General features: G+C 49.3%; 1 protein-coding gene across 1 annotated transcript in view; it reads right to left on the minus strand.

Moving 5' to 3' along the window:
* Positions 1-2,350: 2,350 nt before the first annotated feature.
* Positions 2,351-26,661, minus strand: part of HIC2 (HIC ZBTB transcriptional repressor 2) — a 44,957-nt gene continuing 20,646 nt past the window's right edge. Inside the window, exons 2-3 of the mRNA XM_064168452.1 lie at positions 11,565-11,708; positions 2,351-5,427 (exon numbers count right to left, since the gene is read on the minus strand). Of these exons, the coding sequence (XP_064024522.1) occupies positions 3,685-5,391 (1,707 nt within the window). The 5' untranslated portion in view covers positions 5,392-5,427; positions 11,565-11,708 and the 3' untranslated portion in view covers positions 2,351-3,684. The remainder of the gene's footprint in view (positions 5,428-11,564; positions 11,709-26,661) is intronic.

The raw sequence follows: 26,661 nt of genomic DNA on the forward strand, positions 1-26,661 counted from the left end.
CGTACAAATGCAGTTGAGTGTTCAGGCCCCCCAAGCAGGGCCTCAAACAGTCCCTGAAGTTTTTTGAGTATTATTAATTATTCATTATTACTGTCACCAGTTGGAAAATGTCCTTTAGACTCAAACCTACGGAACGCAACTTTACACAGCTACTTGCAAAACAAACAAAAAAAAACCCAAACAAAAACAAACCAGAAGGAAAAACAAAACCGAGCCAAAAAAGAACAAAAGTCTCCTTTTGTACAATACTCTTGCTGTACACAGACTTTGTGTCGCGTTGTTTAAGTGCTGGGGAGGGGATAAAGTCAATTAAAAAAGAGAAAGGGGGGGGGGGGGAAATAAGATGCTCAAAAAAGGAAAGAAACAAAAAAAAGGCCATTAAAAAGAGCGTTGGGTCCTGAAACTTCCACGCGAGTCTCAAAGGCTTAAGAAACGGACGAGAGGGAGCCTGCGGGGCAGAGGCGACAGCACCGCCTGTGCGGATGGCACTGAGCGAGGGGCAGCAGCTCCTCCGCCTGCCCCTGGGGTGATGCCTGGCTCGGCTCGGCGGGCACAGCTCCAGCTGCTGTCCCCAGCGCTGCCCCTGTGCCACAGCGGCGGAGGAGCCATCTCGGCAAGCTGCATGGCCACGAAGGAGCGGGAGAGCCCACGGCATGGGCTGGGCTCGGCGCCGGCCGTGCCACGCTCCCTGCTCCCCGAGGGGCGGCTCGGAGGAGCCGGGCCCGGGGCGTGCTCGGGCAGCCCGAGTGGGCTGCGGGCTGGCTCCCCGCTCGGCCGCAGGGACGGGCGGGGCAAAGCGCCCAGGAGCTGCACTTGCAGAGCTGTGCCCGGGCCCTGCTGAGACAAAAGGCTGAGGGATGGTAAGGCCTCCCTGTCCTCCCCACAGACCGCTCTGGGGGGACACTGTCGGGGTGGGGCTTGGCAAGGAACCGAGGAGCAAGGAATTCAATGTGTGTTCCAAATGTGGAAGCGCTAAAGACACTAAACCCCACCTGGCCCCCCGCAGCAAAGAGCATCTCCGCACAAGCGGCAGCAGCAGCAGCAGCAGCCCTGCTCCCGCCCCGCCGCTCCCCGCCGCGGGAGCGAGCAGACAATGGCACCGGGAGCGGCGGAGCGGAGAGGTGGGCGAGAGGGACCAGAGTGTTCCCTGTAACACGACACCAGGCCTCGGGGTTGGCTATCCCTTGGAGCCTGGATTCCAGTTGCCTCCCTTCATTCCACTGACCCAAACCAAACCCCTTCTTTCGGACTGGTCTACCTTAACAACCACCACCAAAAACAAAACAAAAGGGGGCGGGGGGGGGGGGGGGGGAAACAACAACGAAAAAAAGGACCACAAAAAAAAAACAACTAAACAAAAATAGCCAATAGAAACTGAAGCTTAGGTTTGTCTTAGTCAAAGATGCTCACTTCTGCTTTTTTTTTTTCCTTTCCTTTTTTTTTTTTTCCTTCCTATTTTCCTTTTTGGTCAAAACTTAAAAAAAAATAAATTTGGTTTCTTTGTTTTAATAATAGTAAAAAAAAAAAAAGGACAAAAGGTGAAGTTTGGTAAACCTTACTCAGAGCAACTCTACTGGTTTGAGTGGGACCAAAAAAAAAAAACCAACCCCAAAATCCCAAGAAAACAAATGGAAAAAAAAAAACAACCAAACAAACCCCAAAGAAGTGTAAACCTTACTCAGTTCAGAAGGGATGATTCTACTGGCTGTGAATTTTTACCACCACAGTCCCAGGAGGCTTGAAACAAGCCATAGCTTTCCACAAGGTCACGCCAACAAAGTCAAGGGGGCCAAGAACTGGTGGGCTACGTTGTCTGTCTTCTCTCCTAAAGCAATAGCAGCTGTTGGCTGTGATGTCTTACGCAGATGTTGCAGGAACATTTTGTTTCTTTCTCCTTTCATTTTCCTTTTCCTTTTTTTCCCCCTCTCCTGTGCGTGTGTTAAATTGTCTAAAAGGGAGGATATGAAACACTTTGGTTTGCTTTTTCCTCCTCTCCCCCACCTTATTGCACTCTGGATTCTAGTAAATTATAGGCTGCTATGCCCTCACCCTCTGTCCTGCCAGGTGTTTGCAGACTGACCCAGATGTGCTGGGGGAGTGGAAGACGAAGGGGACGTTTTCCCCTCCCCATAGTATCCAGATTGAATAATCAAAGTTGGAAAGGGCCCCAAAAACCCCCAAAGTTTTCTCCTTTTATCTGAAAGTGACTACAAGGAGCCAAGAGACCATGAACGAGCCAGTCCCAGCAGCCAGCACAGCCTCTGGCTTCACCTAGGGTTCTCTGCTTTGTCTTTGGCCAAGCTTTGCTTTAACATTTCTCTAGCTGACTTTTGATGGAAGGACGAGGTGGTAAAAATCCCTTGACTTTTAATTTAGCTTCTACTTTTATACATTTAATTACTTACAATAAGAGAAAAAAAAAATGCCTAATCTTCCACTAACCATCTTATTGTTCTCATGAATTCAAGAGGTAGCAAAGGTAACAAGCCTGCCCGCGGGCAGGCTCACTCTTTAGTGAGGGAGGAAAGCTAAGAACATACACACACAAAAAAAGAAGGTAAAAAAATAATTAAAACAACAAAAAAAAAAAAAAAGAGAAGTACCTAAAGGAACTTGTAGCAAGTCCAGCCTACAGCAAACCCCTCCCCACCCACCCATCCTAGAATTAACCTCAGACCTTCCAGTTCAAACATTCACATAAACGTTACAATGGGGTTGAATAAAACAAGTACCTCTAAGCAAAGAATATTCATACGAAACTACCAGGAAAGTAAAGACGACCTCCTGCTCACTGAAAGAAATTCCCAGGGCATCCAGCCCCTGTTCAGTCATGGGTAAGGCAAAAGAGGTTTGGCTGTCTGGTGGGCGAAGGTGGTGTGACGGTACATGTGCCAAGGAGAAAGATCAAGCCCAAAGGAGGAGGGTGAGGGAGGCAGGGCCGCTGCTTTAAGTGAGGGACCCAGGCTGGTGCACACCTAGGCAGGCTGCTCTCTCCCCACCGTCGCCAGCCCAAGGCGAGGGCGCTGAGTTCCACCACTCTATGGCTTTCCCACAGTATCTGCAGGGGCTGCCAACCCTGTGAGATGGTCCACAGACACAGCTTCTGCACTTGCCAATGCAACGCTGTTGTTTCACAGCTACTGAGGCGGCCTACCGCGCTTGCTTCTGGTGGCAAGAAATGCCGCCACTGGGGGTGGGTTTTAGGAATGAGGTGAGCAGGGTGCCAGGAACACAATGGAAATGAGCAGGGGAGGGGAGCCAGCAGAGGCTGCGAGCTCCCCATGGCTCCCCTACCTGCTCCAGACAGTCACCATGGCGATGAAGTCCATGTGCACAAAGAGGAGCGGCGTTTCTGGCCAGCTCGCCACGCCTGGGAGGCAGAGCCGGACTGAGTGCAGAGGCTCGGCTGTGGACCTCGCTTTTTGCTTTTTGCTTTTTTTTTTTTTTTTTTAAAAAAAAAGGGGGTAAAAAAAGCAAACAACCTTCTTTTTGTTTTTTTTTAAATGTTAAAGCTACATTTGTTTAGGCCTCCCATGACTGAACAGAGTATGGGGAGCTGCCCCCTTCTGTTCTTTTTGTTTTCTTTTGTTTGTTTCTCCTTTGTTTTTTTCTTCTGTAAGCAGCAAGTCTACGGGAAGGTAAATCACTGCGGATGGGCTCGAAGCTCATTCTGGAGTCTTTGGCTTATGTGGGAGAGGTATGCATTCGCAGGTGGCTGATCAGGTTGCGCTGCTGGGTGAATTTCCCACCACACAGTTGACATTCGTAAGGTTTTTCTCCTGAGTGGACACGCATATGCTCTGTCAGTCGGTACTGCCGGGTGAAGCGCATCCCGCACTCCTCGCAGGCGAAGGGCTTCAGCCCCAGGTGGCTGCGCATGTGCCGCGTCATGGTGCCCCTCTGCGTGAACATCTTGCCGCAGATGTTGCAAGGGAAGGGCCTCGTCAGCCAGTGAGTCTTCTCGTGCTGCCGCAGCGTGGCCGGATCCTTGTAGCTCTTCTCGCACACCGAGCACTTGAAGGGCCGCGACTCCGCGGCGTAGGACTGGTTGGGGTTGGACAAATCCTCGGCTTCGTCCTTGCCGCCGTAGGTGCCTTCCTCCTTGATGTAGAGGTCTTCCTCGGTGTGTGTCTCCACGTGGGCGTTGAGCTGCTCGGAGCTGGGGAAGCCTTTGCCGCAGGGGATGCAGACATACAGGTTGTCACCGTAGGCCACCGGCTCAAAGCCCTCCTGCCGGTAGACGTAGTTGGCACTGGTATGCCCGCCGCTCTCGCTCTCGCTCTGCCCGCTGTCATCGCTGTTCTCCTTACCGTTTTCCACCTCCTCCTTACACGCGTAGGGCAGGTCTGCGCCAAAGGCTCCCACCAGGCTCCGCTCCATGGACTTGGACAAGGATCCCAGCAGGATGCCGTTGGGCAGCACTTCATCGTCCCTGTCTTTGCCGATCTCCTGCCGGTCAAAGGCGTTGTCCTTCTTGATCCACTCCTTCTTGCGAGAGGAGTGCCGGTGGCCCTTGCGCTGGCTGCTCTCCATCAAGGCGTGGTGGCACTCTTCACTCAGGTCCATCTCCATGGGGTCACTGCTGTCCGCCATGCTGTGAGGGGCTCCGACTCCGGACTCGTCGAACGATGAGGCACTGTTGGCTGCGGGGGCTGAGGCAGATTGGGGAGAGCCGTGCTGGCTTTCGCTGTGCTGCGTGTCATCGTGGGAGGCTGCAGCGGGGAGCGAGGGGCTTTTTTTGGACAGGTCGAGGCCTAGCTCCTGGTCACCAGTACTCCCATTTGCACTGCCGCCCCCACCACCATTCTTACTGGCTCCCCTGGTTAAGGAGTGACAGTTCTCTTGGTTGGAGCTGCTGATGAAGACCTCATCATCGGAGAGCTTTCCCTTTGACAACTCCTTTGAGTGCGAGCCCTTCAACCCCTCATTTGACCCTGAATAGCGAGCTTGGATGACCGAAGCGGTGGAAAGTCTCTGACTCCTGGCAGATCTCCCCATGCCAAGGCCGCCAGCCTTGCCGAAGGACTTGCCGCTCCGCTTCAGCTTCTTTCTGCAGAGAGCTGCCAGGTCGTGCAGTTGGAGGTAGCTTGCTGCGGTGAGGAGAGCACTGAAGTTCTGTTCACCGGGCTGGTCAGTCGTTAAGAGCTTCCCAGTATAAATAAAGTCCAAGATCTGCCGGAACACGGTGGGGTTCACCATGTCCGTGTCCAAGTTAATCAGGTTGTCATGCAGGACAAGGGATTTGAAGTACATGCTGCTGGCTGCCAAGATGTTCTTGTGGGCACGGAACAGGGCATTTTCTACCACAATGATCACGTCACAGAGGAAACCTTTGGCTCGTTGCTGGTTCAGCTGCAGTAGCAGTTGTTTGGCATGATTTGGCAGTTCCATCTCCACCTTCTCTTCCTTTCACCTTCACCTTACCACCTGCAAAACAGGAGGATGAGAGGTGTGAACCTGCTGCTTCCACTCCAACGAGTCTACATTTAATGGACTGGCTTAGCAGGATGCAATCTGTGTTAGGCTTGACACTGACTAAGGAGCTCTGGGCACGCTCAGCCCTGCAAGCTGTGATCCTGCTTGGAATACAGAGAGAAGCATTTCCCATGCTAGGATTTGATTTGAGTCTTCCAAAAATCAGATCTGCAAATATCTTTTTACAAAAGTAATCATCGTTAGCTGGAACTACCCTTCCAAAAATACCAGCAAGCAAACAATAGCTGGGTGCAGGCAGAAGGCAGTTTCCCCTCTCCTGACCCAAATCTGAAGGGAAGATGGGGAACAGGGTGGGGGGGGGGGGGCGGGAGAGGGGAAGGAAGAAAAAGGCAGCATCTCCCTCTCTGCCATTTGCATATCTGAGCATGTAAAATAATTAGCATAAGCTGCAGCTTCCCTGCTCTGCCGTGGAGTTTGCTCCTTGGCTCTTACGTGTTGCAATCTTGTAACACCTTTGCTGGGGCTGGGGAAATGACACGGAGCAACTAAATCCATTGAAGATGGAATTAATCACCCCGAGGTGTGAATGGGAAATCGCCTTAGGAGTGGGAAAGGCTCCAAATGCCCCCTGGCAATGCCCAGGGCCCAACCCATTGGCTTGAAGGGCAAGAAGCAGCCCTGAACCAGCTGAAAATCAGGATGCTGAGCCAGCTGAACCCTACTCAGTGTCTTCGACAGTCTGAAGCTGTTTTCCTAAGTTAATTCTGCCCTGACTCTAGTTTTGAAGAAACTGTGTTGGAATCGATGAGGCCAAGTAACGCATCTCAAGTCCCAGCCCCTCTGCCCTAAAGGAGAGAGGAGCACTGTGGTGACCTCCATGCAGCTCATGCCTTTCACAAACAGCATTCGCTGTGTATTCCAGTGCAGCTGTTTCACAGCAGCAGGGGCTGTGAGCAGTGCCCACTTTGAGGCCTATCAGAACCAATGGCAGCTGCACATTTGGTAGGTACCACAACACATGAAAACTAGAATGCCCATCTGGGGCTGCACTCAAGAACCCATAATCAACCAAACTTTGTTTTGTTTTTGTTCTGAAGTGCCAAGTGCTGCTTGTCCTGGAAATCTGCCTGCTGAACTTGATCTAAAATAGTTTGAGGGCCACACAGACGGGCAGGGGGCTGAAGCACCTCCCCTATGGCGACAGGCTGGGACAATCAGGGCTGTTCAGCCTGGAGAAGAGAAGGCTCCAAGGAGATCTTACAGTAGCCTTCCAGTGCTTGAAGCAGGCTCCAGGAGAGCTGGGGAGGGGCTTCTGACACGGGCTGGGAGTGACAGGATGAGGGGGAAAGGCTTTAAAACTGAGGAGGGCAGACTTAGAGTGGAGATGAGGAAGAAATTCTTTACAGTGAGGGTGGTGAGACACTGGCACAGGCTGCCCAGGGAGACTGTGGCTGCCCCCTCCCTGGAAGTGTTCAAGGCCTTGAACCATCTTTGTGGCCTCCTCTGGACTTGCTCCAACAGCTCTGTGTCCTCCTTATCCTGGGGATATCAGAACTGGACACTGCGTTTGAGGTAGGTCTCACAGGAGCACAGTAAAGGGGATTTTGCATCGAGGCAGAATTTTGTGGCCCCTGTTCAGTGCACAGCAGCTAATTCAGCACCCACAGAGACCTCAGCAGCTCTTCACCTTGACCCACAGCTACAGTAGCTGCTCTGCCTTGTTTCAGCAACAGATGGGGACCCCAGAGCCTGGGGAACAGATCCCTGAGCCATTGTGCACATCAGTGCTGCGCCCAGAGCTAGCTGGCATTAGAAATGGTGGCAGCCAATGGGAGGAAACAGAGCTTGCCATGGTGCTAGTCAGTTTTCTTTTCCATCTACAGCACTTATGTCACAGAACCACACTCTGCAGCATCACAGAACTGTGACAGAGATGGGGACCACCACTGCTGAACAGGGCTGACAGCTGAAAGAACACCTTTAGCTGCAATGAGTTCCACTGGAGACGCAGCACACAGGCAGTGTGTCCAGTGGCTTGCTTCCAGAACTACTGATTAAGAGGAAGCAACAACAGCACAGAGGCACCAAATACCCACTTTTATCTGGGCAGCCCAGTAAAGCACCTCCTTCTGGGTCACTGAGATACAGACAGGGAAGGGCATAACTCACCATCGAGGTATAAAAACACATCCTGCTCTAGAACAGAGGGAGACAGCTGCTGCTGCACCACTGCTGCTTTGCTGTGCATTTAGCACACAGAATCCCTGGATAGGATTTTTAAGTGTTCCATGAAGGACAAATATGGGAAAGGGGAGGGAAAAGGGAAAGGAAAAGGGGAGGGGAAAAGAGGAGGGAAAAGGGGAAAGGGAGAAAGGGCAAGAGAGGCAGTGGCAGAGCCAGTATGTTTTGCCTAAGCAGACTAACAAAAAAAGTCTCCGAATCAAAGGGAGTTTATTTCCCATTCCTTTGGCCCCTGAGGTCGGGAAATCTCCGTGTACATTTGCCTAACACTTTGCAAAAGAGTCAAGGCTCTCTGCAGCTACTGATGGGAAATATTTTTACACTTTTACTGCTTTGTTGCCCCCTTTTTGTTGTTCCTTGCTGTCTTGAAACCAGGTAATGAGCCTGCAGGGAAAGCCCTGCAAAGAGAAGTCGAATTACAGTTCTGCTTTTTACTGACCTTCACGAGGAAGATGATGTTATTATTAAACCTCAGTGTGTTCTGCAGCACTAAAAAATAGCATAGTGCAAGTTGTTTAGATTCCCTCTGTTTATGTTACAGAAGTTCAGCAGGACAGATTTACGAGGTAGGTTAGCACCTCTAGCAGATTCTAAAAGCAGTGGTCAGGGCTGAGCTCTGTAACACTGCCTATCAAAACTGAATTTGTTAGCTTAAGTCTGATGCGGATTTAGCAACCCCAACAAAATGAATGCAATGGAACAAAGCAGCAAAGCCATGAGCCAAGCTCAGAGGCACATGTTTAGAATGTTGCCAGAATTGCCCACTGAGGGCTTTTCCCAGGGCAGCAGCGTGGGTCACAGCACACACCTTTGGCTGATCTCCCTCTGTTGACAGAAGCTCTATAGTGTCAACCTGCCTGGTGGATCTTGTGCGGTCCTGGACAGCAGTAAATCCATTCCAGGTATTTTCCAGAGCTGGCCACTTACTAATGCTTCTTTAGCATTTCAGAGGTGGGGGAAGAGGCAGGTGCAGCCTTAAAGGCCATGCTACAGTCATTTACAGACTGCCTCTTAATAACCCCTGAACATTTGGGTAACATCACCACCATTAATAATGGAAACAAAAACCCTTCAATTAACCTCATTCATGTTTAAAAACGTGCAGGGTGAGTGCCCAGAGCCTGGAGCCAGGATCTACTCGGTGATGCCCAGTGACAGGACAAGGGGCAATGGTGGAAGTTGAGGCAAAGGATGCTTCATGTAAACATGAGGTGGAGTTTTTTATCCTGCGAGGGTGCCAGAGCCCTGGCACAGGCTGCCCAGAGGGCTGTGGAGTCTCCCTCTGTGGAGATACTCAAAACCCGCCTGGACGCATTCCTGTGTGATCTGCTCTTGGTGATCCTGCTGTGGCAGAGGGGTTGGACTGGATGAGCTTTCAAGGTCCCTTCCAGCTTCTAACATTCTGTGATAAGCCTTTAAACAAAATCACAGTGGTTTGTGGTCTGGTACCTCAGTATGCTTTAAAACCCCTCCCTTTTCCATCTCTTTTTTCAGCAAAGAGCAAAACCAAAACACACTCCCGGTTCACGGAGCCCTGGCTCAGAAAGGGCTCAGATGCATTCTAGTAAAAAACCCACCCCTGACCTCAAGAACATGCAGATGTCTCAGAAGAGATGCATTCTCCCATTGAATTTGGTGTGCAGACTTTGTATTTAAAGCAGGATCACAGAAGGCTTTGGGGCACTAGAGATGTGACTTTTCCCCAGGTGCAGGTGGGTTCCTAGTCAAAGTCACAGTTTTCAGAGGAAGGAACCTGCTCAGATATCCTTGTGCGAGTAGGGAATGAAGGAGGACTGAGCCTCTCCACTACCTCCACCATTACCCACGACACCAAGACACAGCACATGCAAAGACATGAGAAATACAGGGCACAAATCACAAGGATACAGCAACGCTGCAAGCAGATGGAACACATCAAACAGAGCTTCGCAAGCTGAGAGCCGACAGCGCCTCCCTCAGCGACGCTGCCCCAGGGAGCTGGGTCACTGCGAGCTGCTTGCTAGCCCAGCCCGTGGGCGTGAAGGTTGCACAGAGCACACAGACTGCTCCAGGAGCTGGGCTGCACTCACTACAAAGCAGGAAAAACTTGGTTTTCTCTCAATTTCCACAAAGACTCTGGATGTCACAGGAAATCAGACTGCCACAGTACAGGAGCAGAGGAATCCTCTCACCCCTCTAAATAGCATGAAATCTACATTTGCACTACAGGTTTGAGTCTCTTTCATATCACTAAATCTCCTCCCGAAAGTAATTGTTGGATGAATGCTAAATGTGTAATCTCTGGCAGGAGAGGCTATTTGATTTCATCTCTGAGTTATAGATTGCAGCACATGAATATTGTTTACCTTTTAAGCAGCAACACCAGTGAAGCAGAGAATCAATCAAAAACAGATCTAAGGAAGCACTCATTTCACGTAGAGGATTTGTGGCTGGATGAGAAGGCTAGACACCGAGCACCTGAGCAGTGAGCTAACAGTACTGCAGATAAAAACCAACAAACAGATTAGATGGGATGGATCAAATCAGCTGCTGCTGAGGCATTGGCCTACTGTGCACGTTTCAGTACACCTAGGCAAAGAGAGAGGCCTGCTCACTTATTTCTCTACCTTCCCGAGCACTTGTGCAGCACTGAGCAGACTCTGCAGCAGTGAGCATAGGGAAGAACAAGACAAAATTAGAATCAGTTGTTTCCTACTTTGCTCCTTCCCACCAATTTACTTCTGGCATTGAAAATGCTGGGTCCAAGCTGCTGCTGGAGTTGCATGAAACTGATACAGAACTTCTCTGCCCTTTGGTTTCAGATGAACTAACTTTGTTAGAGCACTGGGAAGAGAACATTCCTGTTGCTCATCTGATCTTCCTCTCACCACATCCCAAGAGAGACAGTTTCCAAGACTCTCCTGAGCTATCAGTGTAGTGGGTTTTGATGGCCACCAGCCTTTCTCCCCAGGAGCTGCAGCTGGCACGTCATTAGCCCATTGCCTTTTCAAGGTATTCACACTGCAGAGCAGCAGAGGCATGGGGCAGAATGCAGGAACTCTGTCACCCCACATGATTCCCGATCCCCAGCCCCTGTGAGCAGGCAGACAGCAGAACTCAGAAGCAGAGGCAAGAACATGCATTTTCATCACTGGCAGTGGAGCAGCAAAAGCTCTGCAAGGTGGGCTCAAGCAGAAAACACAATGCAGCATCCTTGGGTTTTTTCCACAGGAATCTCTCTCACTTCAAAATAGGTAAGGCCAACACATCAAGTTACTGGAGGAGAGGTCTGCAGAGCTGGGGAAGGGAGAGAAAGCGACATGCAGGACAGAGCAGGATGTGTAGCTGATGCTGCAAGTGTGGACATGGAAACAAGAAGGAGAATGAGGGATCATTTCGCAGAGGATACCACATCAGCGAACTTTAAGTGGCCTTTGTTTAGTTTTTTACATTCCAATTAGTGCCAGGCAGAACTGCCCTCCCTCTTCCCTGAAGCAGCTCCTGCAGTGCTGCAGAAACAGCTCTGCTTTGCTTATGGACACAAGCACCTGCTGGGTACTCTGTGCGGCAACTGGGTACCTGGGCACTATGTGCTCAAATGCTACCAACTCCTGGCACAAAAGGGAGAGAAGAAAGAGTCAGATGATTTCCCAGTCCCCTCTCTTCCCTGGAATAACACAGAGAGCCTGTCGTGGCTAGGCCCTTCTCTACTGCATGGCAAACCGCCCAGGGAAGGGGGATCTCTTTGGCTGAAAAGGGTAGGGGCCCTATGTGCGTGAAAGCACTAACACCAGGAGAGCAAAGTGCTTTCTAGTCAGTGCAAGGCTGCAGCGAAGCAGGAACACCTTGCTAAACAAGCTGAGGCTACGAGCAGGAGAATGCAGATTAACCACTTGGTTGCCGCTTACCATGCCAGGTACACTGGGCTAAAGGCACCTCCATCCAGTGCTGCCCGACGTGCCAGGTACATCCCATGATGTTCCATTGAAATCACAACAGGCCATCAATAGAACGTGGCTGCACGGATGCAGAATGGAGAACCAGCAGGGACGCTGTTAAATGCAATTGAAAAACTGCAATCAAAATTGAAAGGTACATTTCAAACCGGCCACTGCCTGAGCCACCAGCTGCGGCGCCGCCTCCCTCCGCCCTCGCCCACCGCTGCGGAGCCTCTGCACGCCGCCTGGCACCTCGCTCTGGCCACCTCCACGCAGGACTCCCGACAGCACCGAGCTTCAAGGGAACCACAGCAGATGCCAGGATGTCTGCACCGGCTTCCTTCTGCCCAGGAATTAAAGCAATGCGTATCACCACTCAGAAGTGCCTCTAGGACAAGTGAGGCCTGGCGACGGAGCTTCATGGCCTCGTTCCCCACGCAAATGGAAGGAACACTTCAGTGCTGATCTTTTGTGTCATCCCCTTCCCTGCTGGCCTTGAAACCCTGCTCTTCTGGGGATGTTACAGCACTGAGCCAGGCTGGGCCCTCTGGCTTTTGTCATGTCACTAGTGCAAGGAGACACGAGAAGGAAACGCTGCAAAGCCTGTCCTGGTTGTGATCCTTCACCAATCGCTAATCTATGCTCTTGGAGACTCAGAGTTGATTCATGGTGAACTGCAGTTGGTACAAGTGATGCAAAACTGGACATCCTCCCTTCCATGCCCAAAGGAAAAAGCAAAGACCTCTTTCCCACGCCAGATCTGCTCAGCTTGTCAAGCCCAACGTATCCTCTGCAGTGCATTTCCTCCTTCCCCCAGAGCTCCTCTCATCAGCTGCAGCAAGATGAACAAGCAGGAGAGTTTCAGGGCAGATGCTAAGCACACATCCCTCTGTACAACGCTGACACTGCCCCAGTGCAAAACCAAACCACATGCAAGAAGAGAAATAAGGCAACAGCCTCACAAGAGTTTTAAATGAGATTTTAGACCTTCATAGTGAAGTGAAAGTTCTGCATGGCTGCTGTCACACTGATGCCTGCATGACTCCAGCTGTGCTGCTGGAGATAGGAATCTTACCTTTAAAAAGTTAGAATCTTGGCTAAGATCTCAGCCTTGAAAGATGTAAGACTTTTTAATTTGGCCTTTTAATAGTTAGTGTAGTTGGATAGGAGATAACTCAAAAGGAGAACACCAGCCTGAGGACTAAACAGTGTCTTCATGACGAGGCCATTGAATGCATGGAGGCAGCTCTTCGTTCTCACTGGACATCTGTTGGCCTTGAGTTCAGGACAGTATTCCCACCATTCCCACCTGCACCCTCCTCCCCCATAGTTCTCTAACTAAATCCCTTGCACACTGAATTAAGAAATCCTTTGTATTCAGATGGCTCTGTTTTAACTTGCTACAGCCTGAAGATTTTAAGATCTCATCAGTACAAGGAAGAAGTGAAACATAAACAAGGGTTTGCTTACTGACCTGGGCTGTGCTGCACCAAGAGCATCTGCTCAACGAGGCTGCACAGACCATTGCCAGCATGAGCAGGCCAAGCCACATTTCCATAGTCTAAAACGTCCATCTGAACAGGCCAGAGCCTCTGGGATTTGGAGCTCCCCCCTCTGCAATCACAGAGACTCTAGACCTACAGGAGCAGCACACTACCGGCTGCAGTAGCAGGCTGCAAAACACTCAGTAGCGCTCAGCTCAAGAGCAGCTGAGCGCTGCATAAAGGTATTTCTTGGACAGCAGCACAAGCACAGATTTACACCCAGATTACAGCCATTTGCTTCTTGCTACTGTGAAGCAAGCTCTTCTCCGCAGCTGCATTTCCTCTCCAGGGCAGAGATTAGCAGAGAGCTCCTTAAAACAAAGGTGTTGTGGACTGTGAGAAGATCACTGCAGTCAGAAACCAAGCTTCCTGCCAATTCCTAAACAGAGCCCTTCTACAGCAGACATTTCTTGTTGCTGCTGAGATGAAGCCTAAGACTAGCCTTTAGTGGGAGGACAAGAGAAGAGGCATGGGCTTTGCAGATCTTGTCAAGCAGAGCCAGGCACTAAAAATTCCTGCATATCTGCAGCTGATCTCAGGAACACAGCAGTGGCACAAAGCAAAGCCTCAGAAATCTGTGAGCAGCAACAGACGTTGGGCTCTGCAGTCCTGCAACAACTGAGCAAGCTCAGTTCCAGCTATACCTGCACTGGAAGTAGTAATTGCAGCTTTGAAGTCCCACGCTAAGCTAATGACTCCTTACCGCACTAAGATACCCACAGAGCCAGTGGTGTAGCTCAGCCCACACAGGAGGCAGGATGCCCTCTCTACCCATCCACCAGTTGAGTTCCCTTTGGTATGCAAAATTCCCATCTCCCAGCTACCTTGGAGCCTTGATGTAGGGAATTCTTCCTTTACAATGCAAGAATTTAGGACATGACTAAAGGACTGTTGGTACCTCCCAGCTAATCCGAGAGAGTTTGGGGCAGAATCCACAACTCCATGAATTACATGGAGTGAGAAGATGCTTCTGATCCTAAAAGCTTGGGCCCTGTCCTTCAGTATGGGAGGTCACAGTTGGCAGGGGGTGCACAAGGTGGAGCTTCATGCTGAGCATTGCTCTGAGGCAGCATAGTGGAAAAGAAGGAATGTCATGGCCCTTTCCCATGCAAGACTGCCTTAGAGCCCACTCTCAGTTGCAACACTGCTTTAGGGCTCTGAGTCACCACAGGTAGCAAGCCAATAGCTGGGCTGTGACATGGCAGCAATGCTGGAGCAACAGCATGGCCCTTCCAACTGCCCCTGCAACTGGGCAGGGATCTCCAGGACATGAATGAGGCAGACAACTGGGAGTGTTAAATCCACTAGCAACTGACTCAGACCTTTAGTCACCGAGTTTGTTGGAGAAACAAGGCCTTAGAGTACTGGCAGAAATAGGTGAGGGTTTGCTAAAGACCCTCCCAATTGGTCTGCTGATTCTTATTTCTCGTGTGGAGTCAGCAAACCTTTCTGCAGAGAGAAGCAGTCTGCACACCAGCATCTGCATGCAGAACACTGCTAAGATCCAACACTGAGCTCCATGCTGAGGGATGCAGGAAGGACATGGATAGTAGCAGCCTTGGACCAAAATGCCATCTGGCTCACCTCATGGCAGTGAGCACAGAAACACACCTTGCTGTCTCATTTTCTTCTACAAGACACAATCTCCTTCCCTTATCTCACCTGTACCTACAGATACAGCAGCAAGAGTTGGTAACATAAACACACAATGCCTTAAGTACAGCACCTTCTGCACTTCATCTGCTTTTCTCTCCTTTCTTTCTGCCCAAGACCTGCCCATGTACTGCCCTCTGCTTCCCACAGAACTCTAAGCCTCACTTGGTAGAGTCATTCAGGCAAATCACTGTTTAAAAGTTGGCCTTGGCAGTATCAAGACTCTACTGCCTACCAAACACACCTCCAAATGGGATGCTAAACTGATCACTCCAAACCCTCATTTGCTTGGTTCTCTGCAGCCTCCAAAAATGTTTCTGTAGCTCTAAGCCTGACAAGTGAGAGGGTACCAGAAAGCCACTATTGCTTGTAAGAGTAGAAGGCGTAACAGACTCAAACTGTCTGCACTGCATCCTGATCTATCCAAGCTGAAGATAACCTAAGGCAAAGACAAGAAATCCTCCTCTGCTGCCTCTCCTCTGCCTCGAATGTGTCTCATTTTGACTGTTTCATTGCCCTGTCTTCTTCCCTTGAGACTTCAGACTTTGTTTAAACTCAGCTGACAGGTTGCAAGGAAATCCTCACATATCTTCCCCAAAATCCACCTTTTCCCAGCAAGGCTCCCATCCTTATCTTGCAGCACTGCATGACCACGTCCCAGGGCTGCAGGTATCTCATCTGCTTTTGGGCAGCTTTGTGTGTCAGAGAGTTTGTCAGTTTGGGGAATCACAGCCCCGGGTGCCTTAGGAAAGGCAGCCCAGCAAGGCCATGGTTTGTGGAACACTCTGCTGCAATCCAAAGCTCTGGATCTGGCTCCTTTCCTTCTCTACACACTGTTACTGTCAAGGTCAAGGATTTTCTGGCAGCCCTCAAACCATGCAAATTATAAGCCCTTGGATCAAGACTTAAAACATCTCTTCTTTAAAAAAGTGGAAGGGGAAGTTAAGGCAGAGGAGGAGGTTCTGCTGCCCAAGACTGGGGTTTGAAAAGGGGACTGGCAGCCTGTGCTTCACCCTGTAATCGGAAGGCTCCTCAGGACAGTACCCTAGAAGCATTTTATCCTGAACCACATCCACAGCCTAGAGCAAAGGAACCAGTGGCTCCCCACATCAGTTCCAGTTTACTCAGCTTCTAAATCAACAGTGCCAGAAGGCAAGGCAGCATTACAGCAAATTAGCACCACTCTCAATTTGTTGAAGTTGCTGTTCCATTGTTTGTTTATTTAAAACACTCGCACAGCCCTCCCGAGCTTGCTCTCTGCTGCCATCACCCAAACTCCACGTCTGTAGTCTGGGAGAGAGGCAAGCAAAGGCAAACCCACGCAGAGCAACAGTCCCTGGTGCTTGGGCTTTGCTCTCTCGCTACCAGCAGGACAAAAGAATGCCCACACTGTTCCAGCCTGGAAGATCAAGGTGTCAAAATCCTTATTCCAGCACCTGACTAGGAAAGTGCTGTTGAAGAAAGGAGCACGGCACAGGCTTGCAAGGCTCCAGCACTAATAAAACTCTTAGTGCTAATGCTATTTATGAACATCCAAGGGATAATCTGCACCCCTTATCAGCCCACGAGATTATGAGATCTTTAAAATAGGAAACCTGTCTTACTTCATGAAGCACTGTATAAGTTTACAAAGCACAATAGCAGTGGTAGTAAATAATTGTCAGTGGAGCAGAGAGGTGGCTGTAAAACCTGGAAAATAACTACAGGTCCCACTTCTGTCTGGGCAGCCATGCTGGGGGCTGACTGGTTGTGCCAGGGTGGTTTACTCCTCTGCACCAGTTTGGATTTACTTTAAGAGGTGATTTGGGAAATGTGCTAGGCTTGGATTTACACTGGAGAAATTAATGTTTTATCATGAGGTGACCACAGCAAAGGTGATTTTAGAGAGCTGTAGAAGACTGTTACCCCCCCACCAAATAAAGTCTGATTTGCCAGCATGGAGCAGTGTGCCAGCAGTGACTCCTCTGCACAGGGTTTCTCTCTGCAGGCACTTAGTACACAGACAGCAGCCTGTGATGCCTGAGCAACTGCTCCCCACTGGCATCACACAGCCTAGAGAAAGCTTCTCCTTCAGTTCTCTTGCTTTGTACGTTTCACTCCGGGCTGCTGCAGGCAGAGTTTATGGCACAGCATTGCCTCCCTCCCGCCTCAATGTCCCCATCCCACCATGTCAGGGAGTCATGTTAGTTTCTCATGCTGGTGTTAAGATAAAACACGAGGACTTGGATCTGCTGGAGAGGGTCCAGAGGAGGCCATGAAGATAAAAATGAGGGCTGGAGAACCTCTGCTAGGAGGACAGGCTGAGAAGAGTTTGGGCTGTTCAGCCTACAGAAGAGAATGCTCTGGGGAGACTTTAGAGCAGCCTTCCAGTACCTGAAGGGAGGGACATTTTATAAGGGCTTGTGGTGACAGAACACAGGGAGAATGGTTTGAAACTAGAGCAGGGGAGATTTAAACTGGACATTAGGAAGAAGCTCTTTACTATGAGGGAGGTGAGACACCAGAACAGGTTGCCCAGAGAAGCTTTGGATACCTCATCCATGGAAGTGTTTAAGACCAGGCTGGATGAGGCTTTGAGCAACCTGGTCTAATGAAAGATGTTCATGGCAGAAGGGTTGAATCTAGATGATCTTTAAGGTCCCTTTCAACTCAAGCCATTCTATGATGGCAGTAAGGTCAGTATCATCACCTCAAGCCCTGACCTGCTTTCATTTCATCATTTTTTTCAGTCAAGACAAACTCTTCTGGTTTATGAATGCTCTAAATGTTTGTGACTTCTGGCTGCTGGCAGATAGCTGCACCATCTTTGCTAGCCTGGGTTGAGCAGGGTTGTGGTTTCTGGACAGGTGAACATTAGACTCCACAGCTACCTCCATCAGTCTAACAACAGTAAAGGAAATTATGAGATTGCAACCTTAGGATAGAATTCTGTGGGTGCCAAAACAATTACAGTTTCATTCTTCAGCTAACCCATGGTTTATCAAATGTTTAAATACTCCAGCTGAAGTATTTCAAAAGCTAATCACTTTAGAGTTGTCACCTGAGGAAATTGCTGAGCAATTTGAGCATTTACTTCCTGTCAGTAAAAAGAACAAGCCTCCAAGAGCAGAGCAGAGCAGAGCAGAATGGATCCCCCTTCTTTCAGCACCGCCTCATCGGTAATTATTCTCCTCAAGATGGGTGTGGGGGAGTGAAATGCTGGAGTAGATTCTATTTATAGAAGATAACCTTGGGAAAAACAGGAGGTACCAGAGAAACAGGCACGAGGGGTAAAGTTGTGACAGTACTGAGAGCAGCAGGAGACACAGGTGTACCAGGTGTCTGTGCCAGAGAGCTCTGAGAACACAGACCTGGCCGCACCTCCTGCAAGATTTAGGCTTGGCTGGCAGGTTTCAGAGGCCCTCAGATGAGAATTCACAGAGATAATTCACATATTTAAAAGCCTGAGTAAGAGTCTGAAAAACCACCCCACACTCAAAGGCTATTTTAAACGTTTGCTGGATCACTTCCCACAGAGCTCTCCCCTCTCAGCAAGGAAAGCGGTTAAGAAAAAAGCAAACCAAACTAAACCAGAAAAACCAAAAGAGCCCAGGACTGAAACCTCTGCCTCACAGATGAAACAACTCAGCAGTTTTAGAGCTACATAAATAGGCTCTGCATCTGGGCAGAGGAGTCCTACATGTACAAACCACTGCTAACAGCCACAACAAACACAGATATTACACCTTGGACTGCAATTGAAAAACAGAATTCTTATATCCTTACCACTTCCAGCAGAGTCCAGAGGTAACAGCATCAAGAGACTCCCAGAGGATGCAGAGTATGTTTAGTGAGCTGTGTTTGGACTAAAAGCTCCCTCCTGGCACTGTGCATTTCCGAACACCTGCATCTATCAGCCACACACAGCTCTGTCCCAGAGAAAGGCTGACTAAATCCTATTGTTATGGCACAGTGCAGGGGCTCCAAAACACATCTTGAGGCTCAGGAAGCTCAGATATGCCTCATCAGGCATAGGGATGCTCTGCTGCTACCCAGGCCACCTGAGGATAATCTATTCCCTTATCCAGGCATTTTCTTGGCAGGCACCTCACTCACAGAATGCATTTAAACAGCAGGAAAACCACCTCAAAATCCCAAACCAAATCAACTCTTGTGAAGAGCCTAAGTGGCATAGGTGGCTTCCTTCTTAGCATTAGGCATCCTCCACCATGGATGATAGCAAAGCTTTCACACACTTTCTTTCTTTGCTGCCTTCAAGGAAAGCTGCATCCAGTTCTGGAGCCCTCAACACACTAAAGACATGGATTTGTTGGAGCAGGTCCACAGTGGGGAGGCACAAAAATCATTAGGAGGCTGGAACACCTCTGCTACGAGGCAGAGGGAGCTGGAGCTGTTCAGCCTGGAGAAAAGGTGGCTCCAGGGAGACCTAACAGCAGCCAGCCAGCAACTGAAGTAGGCTATAAGAAGACTGTAGAGGGACTGTTTCCAAAGGCCTGTGGGGATAGTATGAGAGGCAGTGGATTGAAATTAGAGAAGATTTAGGTTGGATGTTAGCATCAAGTTCTTGATCATGAGGGTGCTGGAACACTGGCACAGGTTGCCCGGGGAGGTGGTTGAGGCCCCATCCCTGGAGATACTCAAGGTGAGGATCGACAAAGCTCTGAGCAACCTGCTCTGGTGAAGGATGTCCCTGCTGACTGCAGGGGAGTTGGACTGGATGACCTTTGGAGGACACTTCCAACCCAAACCAGTCTCTGATTCTCTACTATCTCAGCATGTGAAGCCTGACAATAAGCCCAAACCCAGGACCAATCCTTGCACACCCAGACCTGCTGCAGACAATTAGAGTGTTACACCAGGCTATGCACCGTAGAAGCCCGTTTCATCTTGTGCAGGCAAGAAACAGCAGAGATCTGCCTGCAGAGAAATTAAAAAGCATCTAGTAATTCATCAAGGTGATTTAATACAGCCAGCTGCACGGCAGAAGGCTGGCCCAGGCACAGGCAGTCCCCACAGCATATGCTTGCTCACAAACAGGCAAGGTGCTTTGGCACAGCTACTGCATCCTTTGAGAAAGTTGCTTCTGACATGTTGGGAAAGGACTTGGGATTTTCCAGCTGCTCTCTATGGAGGAGGCAATTCAGCAAACACAGCCAAAACCTGCAGCAGACACCACTCTCAAATTTGTCTTCATTATCTTCTAATTTTCACACAACTTTCTATTATTTGCAATAGCAAGGGGGGGGGGGAAAGGCAGCAAAAGTGCTGATGGCTTTTTTCTTGTTTCTAAAAGCAGAGGAGAGGTCAGGAAAGCACTTCTGTGTAACTTCTCTAGCAGTAGCTATCAAGAGTGCTTGGGGTTTACTGCTCACGTTTTCCCTGTTATTCTTGAGCCAACAAATCACAGAAGAGTTTGGGTTGGAAGGGACCTCCAAAGGTCACCCAGTCCAACCCCCCTGCAGTCAGTAGGAACATCCTCCACCAGAGCAAGTTTCTCAGAGCCTTGTCCAGCCTGGTCTTGAAGATCTCCAAGGATGGGGCCTCAACTACCTCCCTGGGCAACCTGTTGCAGTGTTCCACCACCTTCATGGTGCAGAACTTGTCCCTAACATCCAATCTAAATCTGCTCTGCTCTCATTTCAAACCATTGCCCCTCACCATATTAAAAAAAGCCTTCTCAGTTAGAAAGAGAACAACAACAAAACAACAACCAAATAAAAAGCAAACACACAGAGAAACAGATCAATCATTACAGAGGATGAGGCATAATCTGCTTTAGCCCATCCAAGTCAGGGCCACCACTTCACTAGTTCAGTCTTGCCCTCTTCCTGCATCAGCCTTGGTCTGGCTCAGCCTTCCAGAGGCTTTGGCAAAGCTGGCTGTAAGCCACATCCTAGGTGTCAGAGGTCACACTACTAACTGCAGATTGTGCTTCAAACACCAAAACGTCCTCCAGCACCGCTGCTGCCAGTGGGTGAAAGGCAGAGACGAGACAGAGCAGCAATGGAAGCAAATTCTTCCTAACTACTGCTGGCACTGCCTGGTGCCTGTGCAAAGAGAAGATAAAAGAGCTGCACTCAGGCCAGGAGCAGCTTCTCTCCCATCGAAAGGGGGACAGCAGGGAATACTTCTGCCTGCCTTTGGGTTTCAAATTCTCCTCTTTGACACCCCAGTCTACACAGTTAGAAGTAACATCAATGCTGAACTACGTAAGATGGTTCCAATTTGTAACCATCTTTGTTTCTAGAGGCTTAACAATTAGGTTCCCTCCCTCAGAACTTTCTAACAGTGCAGCAAGAGTGGAAGTTTAGAGGTTCTCCTGCAAGTCCCTAAAATGCAGCAGAGATTGGGATCTGCTGCAGGAGGTTGTATCAGCAGACTGTGTGGGTAACAAGGTCTTCTGAAACAAAGCGCACTAAGTGTTGCTGTCTGGACTTGCCAAAAGACCTGAATGCTAATACAACCCCAGGAAAATGAGGGTGGACTCTGGTGGCTGCCTCCCCCTCAGGGTTTTTCTTTTTCTTCAATCCTGATGAAATTCATTACAGTTGCATTTCAGCTGAGGTTCTGATTTAAATTCTCCAAAGCAGGCAGGGCAGGTTTGGAAGCCTGCTCCAGAGTTGATGTGCTTCCTGAAGAACTAGGAGAGTCACAGAACCTTCCCCAAGGGGCAGCCTGCTTGGTCCCCTCACCCCCTTGACAGCTTTCCTGGCACACAGGCCACTGGAATCTTTGCAAACAGGCTTGCTCCTCACAACCAAGCAGCCCCACATGCAAGCAGACCAGTACTTTCCTTGAAGGTATTTACAGTTTACTTTTTAGTGCTACTTTAAGTTCAAAGGGGCTAGTAAAGCCCCATTAAGCCATTTACATCAAACTGGTTAGTTAATTATCCTGTTGCAGGCTTTAAATTAGCAATTTATAACCCCTTCCCTAGAGATGGCACTCTTTGGAAACAGCTCAGCCAGGACATTTTGCAGGGTGCAATTAAGTTAAATTCCACTGAACCCAAACACTACCCCCAAAAAGAGCCAACAAACCAAAAACCACAAAACCCAAACAAACCACAATAAATGCTTTCAGTTCTTGGCTGGAAATTGTTTAACTCTGGGAGGATCCAGTAAGGGACAGGAGCAGAAGAGAGCCCACCAGGACCAGCAAGCAAGGGCAGTGAGACTGCTCTAGGCTCTACCGCTGCAGCGGCAGGAGGTTGTGTGCACAAAGCTAGCAGGGGAAGCACCACAACTGGGTGAGGCTGATGCTGCTCTCACAGTGACATTTGCTGCTCCTCGATGCCATCAGAGGTATTGTCACATTCAGATTTACCAGGATCTTGCCACTGGAATGGGCTGCCCAGGGAGGTGGTGGAGTCGCCGTCCCTGGAGGTGCTCAAGAAAAGCCTGGATGAGGCACTTAGTGCCATGGTCTGGTTGACTGGATAGGGCTGGGGGATGGGTTGGACTGGATGATCTTGGAAGTCTCTTTCAACCTGGTTGATTCTATGATTCTATGATTGTGCCTGCCCAGAAGGGCAGGCAACAACTGGAGGCTTCTGAAGAGCATCCAGAGTTATAAAGAGGACCATGGGTTTCAGCCAGCAGCTCTGCTCAGCCGTGCAGGCGAGGAGGCTCTCAGCTCACTGCAGCCATCTTTCAGCTTAGGGCTAGCAAAAGTCACATTTATCTGCCTCTGCTGCAAGGGTCAATGACCTTCTCACAGTGACCCTACCCCACGGGACAGGGTAAGGCTGGAGCAGCAGAGGCTCCATTCCCAGGATCTTCTCTGCCAACAACATTTTATTTCTGAGAAGGAGAATTTGACATCCCCTCAGGGTCTGGTTATTCCAGTTCACCCCACTGAGACTTCAGAGCTGTTAGAGAAGGGAATAATAACCACCTTCCCCCCACTACATACCTAACTGCCCAAGCTAACCAAGCCCCACAGTAAAACATGCCTCTAAACCCTCTCTTCCTTACTCCCACCAGCTGTTACTAGCTCTACAACTGGCATGCTGGATGTCTACTGGCAAACTGTAGTTAAAACAAAGACAGGAGGGGAAGACTGGCCAGTTGCTGCTACATTCACACAACAACCTATCAGGTGCAGGAGAAATCTTGGCCCCAATCCTGGAAGCCAGGACCAGAACCACCAAGCGCTTAAAACCCCATCAAGAGCTGGAATCCATGGAAAGCAGCACGTGGAGTGAGACAAGGCAAAGGAGGAGATTCCACACAGAGAGAGAGCAAAAAAGGCACACAAAGAAGCAGGAGAGAATTTTTCAGCTCTCTTTGAGAGGGCAGACAGATGGGACTAAATTTCACAGGGTCTCATACATTTTTTTCTTCCATCTCAATATATCTCCTTTTCAATGGCAAGAGAGAAATATTTCTGCCAAGCAAGTGTCAGATTAACCCAAAAAAGGAGAGATAAAAATCTTAGCAAGTTAATTTCTTTATGCTATGCAGTCATGAGATTTACTTTGCCTATTTCACAACAGATTTTGGGATGGGGGAGCAGATGGGAAGAAGCGAGGGAAAGACACTCAGATATTTCAAAGTGGAAAAGACAAAATACTGTGGTACAGGATTTGGTAAGATGATTATCACTGCCATGCGATTTACTGCTCCAAATGGCAAGACAGAAACCTTACAATAAAACCACAGGTAAACACAACATAAAATCTGAATTATCTAAAGGCCTGGAAAACCCAGCCCCACACATAGATGGCATTCTCTGAATTCTCTGCTGCCCTTGCTTGGAAGCAGTTACACCCAAACCATCACTCAGCCCAGAAGCTGTTCTCTCCTGCTAATCATGCTGGAGTCACACACTAAGGTAAAAAAAAGTTCAAATGCAAACCCTGGGCTTTGCAACAGCCCAGTGCTAGCAGCCCTCAGGAGGGCAGGGTACTGGGGAACTGTGAAACAACGTGGAAGTGGGCAGAAGGCAGCAGGCAAAGCCCTCCAGTGGGTGAAATGAGAGGCTCTCCTGCTCTAGCAAAACCTTCCCTTCCCAAGGCACCCAATACCCAGGCTTGTGCCTAGAACAGGTGTGTCTCCCTAAATACCTCCCATGTCACACTTGTCTCATGGACACAGTCCTGTGGGATTATATTAGTACCAGTGCATACCAGCTGTAGCTACCCCCAGCAGGATCCTGTAACTCCTTGCAGGCGGAAGCTGCTCTCCAGAGCATGCAGAGCCCCTTGGCACATGACTTGCTGGAGACAGACAGCAAACCTGTGACTCTGGCTCCCCAGCATTTGTGCTCTGGGGGCTGAACCACTTCGGGGACAAGCAAAGGCCCCTCTCCAGGAACAGAAACAAGGCACTGCCAAGAGAAAGTGGACAGAGGGTTCCAAGTATTCTTTTTTTTCCCTCCTCTGCACTTATTCCCAGCAAATTCTCTACTGATTTATGCCACAGACACTCTGAAGACCCCCTTTACATAAAGAAGATGCACTGCTAACAGAGCAAAGTCCACTCAGCCATTCCCAAGCAGCAAATGCTGACAGGAGGGCACAAGGCAGGTATGGCCAGTGCAGGATGAAGGCAGCACAGAGAGTGAGCCTCATACATCTCTAACTCAGTGCAGGAAACAACACCCCTTGGCAATTGCAGCCTAATTCTTCACTAAGCCTTGGAGGATACTAGCTGCTGGCCTAAGCAGCTGAAGGGGCCAACAAGAAAACTTTAGGGTAACAAATGCATTAATGGCATTTTTTGTGTCACATCTTCGTGACTGGCACAGACAACACAGAGAAATGAGTTACTTGGTTGAGCTGTAGCTCTGCATCACAATACAAAGGTGTTGCTCAGCATCAGGATCTGCCCTATCTCATGGAAGACACCTTGTAGTACCTGACAGGGAGCAGGGGCACCAATTGATGCAAGAAGCTGCCGACCAGCACGTGTGGCCCCAGAGATGGAGTGCCACAGGGCATGTAGGATCCTCCTGTCTTATTCCTCCTTAATCACCCAAGTGCCTGAATTTTCCAGCAAATCATTCTTGCCACAGCCTTTAGGAGACAAAGCACAGGAGTCAGAATGCACACAGCAGTCTTAATGGAAAGCCTAATTTATGAGCAATCTATCACATCCACAAGTTATTCCATAGGTTAATTAACTCAGATTTCCAGGTTTGAGCACACATCAGCTTTATCTGCTCTTCCCTACAGCAAACAGCTGCAGGCATCACAAGCAGCCATCAGGGATGAAGACAGTGCCAAGGTAAATGTTCTGAAGTGGTACAGGTAGAATTTTTTCAGCCCCTCTCTGCTTTATAACCTCTTGAGAGCTGAGTGATACAAGTAGGTTCAATGAACCAAACTCATCAATCAATAATCCAGCAGGAGCTGGGAGCTAAGGGAAATTCTCACATACTCTACACCCCTGCCATCAGTTCATCCCACTGGCCATCTGTGTTTAAATGAACACAAGAGTAAGGTCATCCCAGGGTAGTTCCCTCTCAAACAAATGAGGACTCCAAAATTCCCAAATCCACCTGTTCTTTGCCAGCTACAGTGCTGGTAACTTCCTGACCAGTTACTAGTGCTGGTAACTTCCCAGCAGCCTGCCTGGGAAGAACAGGAAACTTTACACACTGAGATCTCAGAACATACCTTGCCACATCCTTCTCCAGCAACCTCAAATCAAACCACAAGAGCAAGCCTCTGTCCCCAGCAGACTGATGGAGGCCCAGCTGCATTTCATAGCTGTGCAGTACACAGGATGTGCACTTCCATAAACCTTGGTGCTAAGCAACACATCTACTGCACAAACAATTCTTTAAGGAGCCACTGAAAGAAAGGCCACACACTTAGTACCTCAGTGTAACCACTCGCTTCATTTTCCCCAGTAAAGACTGAGGACTTTAGGAATACCAGGCCTTATCAGCAACCTCTCCCTATCACAGAATGGGCTGGGTTGGAAGGGACCTCCAAAGGTCATCCAGTTCAACACCCCTGCAGTCAGCAGGGACATCCTCCACTAGAGCAGGTTGCTCAGAGCCTTGTCAAGCCTCACCTTGAGTACCTCCAGAGGTGAGGTCTCGACTACCTTCCTGGGCAACCTGTTGCCACAACTCTCATGGTGCAGAACTTGCCCCTAACATCCAATCCAAATCACTTCTCAGTCCACTGCCTCTTGTACTATCCCTGCAGGCCTTTGCAAACAGTCTCTGCAGCCTTCTTGTAGGCCCCTTCAGGTACTGGCAGGCTGCTGTTAAGTCTCCCTGGAGCCTTCTCTTTTCCAGGCTGAACAACCCCAGCTGCCTCCGCCTGTCCTCGTAGCAGAGCTGCTCATTTTTGTGGCACTCCTGCAGACCTGCTCCATCAGGTCCATGTCTTTCTTGTGCTGAGGGCTCCAGAGCTGGATGCAGCACTCCAGTGAGGTCTCTCCAGAGCAGAGACAAACATATAGAGGGGGTTTCTTGTATCTGGGTATCACATCACAGCAGCTATAGGAAAGGCCAGGGCAGTGCCATACCAAAGCTAAATATGCTTTTGCTTGTTTATTTATTCACAGAGCAGCCAATGGTAGAGGAAGAGGGGAAGTGTTGAATCAAAGTCATTTAAAGCTACCACTGCCAATCTTGTTTTACATTCACATAGTAGCTGTTTTCATGAAGGACGAGCAGTGGCTGGTAACTAAGTCATTGGTTTGCAACTAAATGTGCTTTGCCCCCAAGTCAGTGCAGCTCTCTGGTTAGCAAAAATGAAACCATTTCCAGCTGAGACATTTCTTCTCTTTTACAGGTGTTTATCCAGCTGACATGTTTTCCTCTTTGTATTATTTTAATACACAGCCAATGCCTTTTATTAGACACTTCATTTTTCTCATGTGAATTATACTGCATGAGAAGTAACCATG

The sequence above is a fragment of the Pogoniulus pusillus genome, chromosome 30 (genome assembly GCF_015220805.1).
Source record: "Pogoniulus pusillus isolate bPogPus1 chromosome 30, bPogPus1.pri, whole genome shotgun sequence".
Lineage (NCBI taxonomy): Eukaryota > Metazoa > Chordata > Aves > Piciformes > Lybiidae > Pogoniulus > Pogoniulus pusillus.